We start from the raw sequence: 1,990 nt of genomic DNA on the forward strand, positions 1-1,990 counted from the left end.
GTTTTGAAATTAATTCTGTTGAGACAAAAGAAGGGTTTGCTTGTGGCAGTCAACGAGAAATATACATATCACAATGTTTCTAAATAAAATAGTCCATTGAAATTCAGTGAGGTTTTATTAAAGATATATGAATAATAGTGTAATAAACAGAACAAAAAATTATGTCTTGCAGAGTTACATATATTTATATATGCGTATTCAAAATAAAAACATGCAGATGCATAAACAGCTTCACTCTCTGTGATCATCAGGTAAATTGTTTGGAATCTCAGAGTTGTGATTAGGAAGGTTGGAGCTAGAGGGATGGTAGAGTAGATGCCTGAAGTAGTCTGTTCTCATCGACATAGCTTGAAGACATAACGGGATTAAAATCATGAGAGAAGCTAGGGTTACCGACCATGAAACCACTATAAGGGTCCTGAAAATCAAAGCAGAAGTCATCTGAGAGACATGGATCTTCAACGTTGCAGCTGTTGGTAGTATCAGCCATACACATATTCTGATCAAAGCCATAATTAAGCTCATGAGGCATCAACTGATTCAACTCGTAGTTGCTCACAGATTCTTGTAGCTCTAGTGGAAACACTGAGTAATCTGTTGTGTTTGAGGAGACGCAAGGATGTTGAAAGTTGTTAACCATACACATCATGTTCTGATCAGAACCACCATAAGGCATCAACTGATAATGTAACGTTGAGTAATCTGAAAGGCAAAGATGTTGAAAGTTGTAGTTGTTGTTGTTCTGATCATAAACACAAGACTCTTGTGGGTACTTGGTGAAGTGGTTGGGGTTCAAAGAATGTTGACGGTCATCCAAGTTTGCTTTTGCCGCAAGAAAACGACGTCTTTCTTGCAATTTCGAGTAGCTTAGTTCCAAGGAGTGAATCAGTTGGTTGATTTGGTCGGGAGTGTAATGATCAGAGATTGGATACTTTAGTTCTTCAACATTCCTCTTCGCCTTCTTGAAATTGTCGATCATCTTCTTCTTCTCCTTATTCTTGTTGAGGAACTCGTAAAGATTGACGCTTTTCTTGCGTCTCTTGGCTTGGTCTAACTGGATGTAGCGGAGAGCGAGGGATCTCACTATGTCTCTGTTCTCAGGCCATGTCCTCATTTCTCCGTCAGGTCCATAATGAATGACGCAGGCTTCGATATCACAGAGAGTAGTAAGCTCCTGAGCTTTCTTGAATATCGTCAAGAGTCTGCTTTTCAAACTCGTTGCAGCGAGTGAATAACTTGAAGAAGAAGAAGAAGAAGAGCACTTGGAACAAGAGGAAGAACGAGGTGATCGCATGGTGGCTTTTCTTGTTGATTTCTCGAAAAAAGTTGTTGTTTTCTTTTCTATCGCACAGGAAGAAGAAAGAAGAAAACAAATGAAATTGCGTGAGAAACTGTGTGAATTGATTTGGATTGGATATATTTATAGATTCTTCTTTAACGTCTGGTAAAAAAAAATGGAAAGATTTACTTCACAAATTATTTAGCCGTTGAGAGGCTTGTGAGAAAAGGAAAGATTCACTTCAGATTTTCCTTTTACCCTTCTCTATCTCCCTCGTTAATGAACACGGTAAAGGTCATGTGCCTTTAGATTTTGTTTGCTAGATTTTCGTATGATATCGATTCAGCTGGCGAATCACTTACAAAAGTTTGATATCAAACTTCCCATTTACGGGCTTGTCGTTTGTCCCCAAAATATAAATCTACCAATCAGTGCCGCACGTCCCCCAAACTCTCTAAACGCACCGGTTATCTCAAATTATAAAAGTTTTATTTTGTTCGAGGATTCGGTTCTATAACGACGCGTTTAATCGATGGTGTTAAAAGTTACTCCAAAGACTTGACTTTCAAGTTTCAACTGCACTTCCACCTCATCAACTTAGAGCCAGCTCAGCATCATTCTTTCACTTCTTTTACTCGGTTCCTCTGTTTAGCCTTCTCTTCTTCTTCTGTCAAAATGTAACTTCTTCAAGAAGAGATAGAAATCACATGA

General features: G+C 38.5%; 1 protein-coding gene across 1 annotated transcript; it reads right to left on the reverse strand.

Annotated features, from left to right (window-relative positions):
- Nucleotides 1–92: 92 nt before the first annotated feature.
- LOC106393830 (agamous-like MADS-box protein AGL75) lies at nucleotides 93–1,446 on the reverse strand. The gene has a single exon (XM_013834488.3). It carries the CDS (start codon nucleotides 1,292–1,294, stop codon nucleotides 296–298), a length of 999 nt encoding a protein of 332 aa, XP_013689942.2. The 5' UTR covers nucleotides 1,295–1,446; the 3' UTR covers nucleotides 93–295.
- Between the last annotated feature and the right edge of the window lie 544 nt (nucleotides 1,447–1,990).

The sequence above is a fragment of the Brassica napus genome, chromosome C4, assembly GCF_020379485.1.
Source record: "Brassica napus cultivar Da-Ae chromosome C4, Da-Ae, whole genome shotgun sequence".
NCBI lineage: Eukaryota > Viridiplantae > Streptophyta > Magnoliopsida > Brassicales > Brassicaceae > Brassica > Brassica napus.

Coding starts and splice junctions, on each gene's coding strand:
- LOC106393830 (XM_013834488.3), bottom strand. CDS start 1,294: ATGCGATCACCTCGTTCTTCCTCTTGTTCCAAGTGCTCTTCTTCTTCT.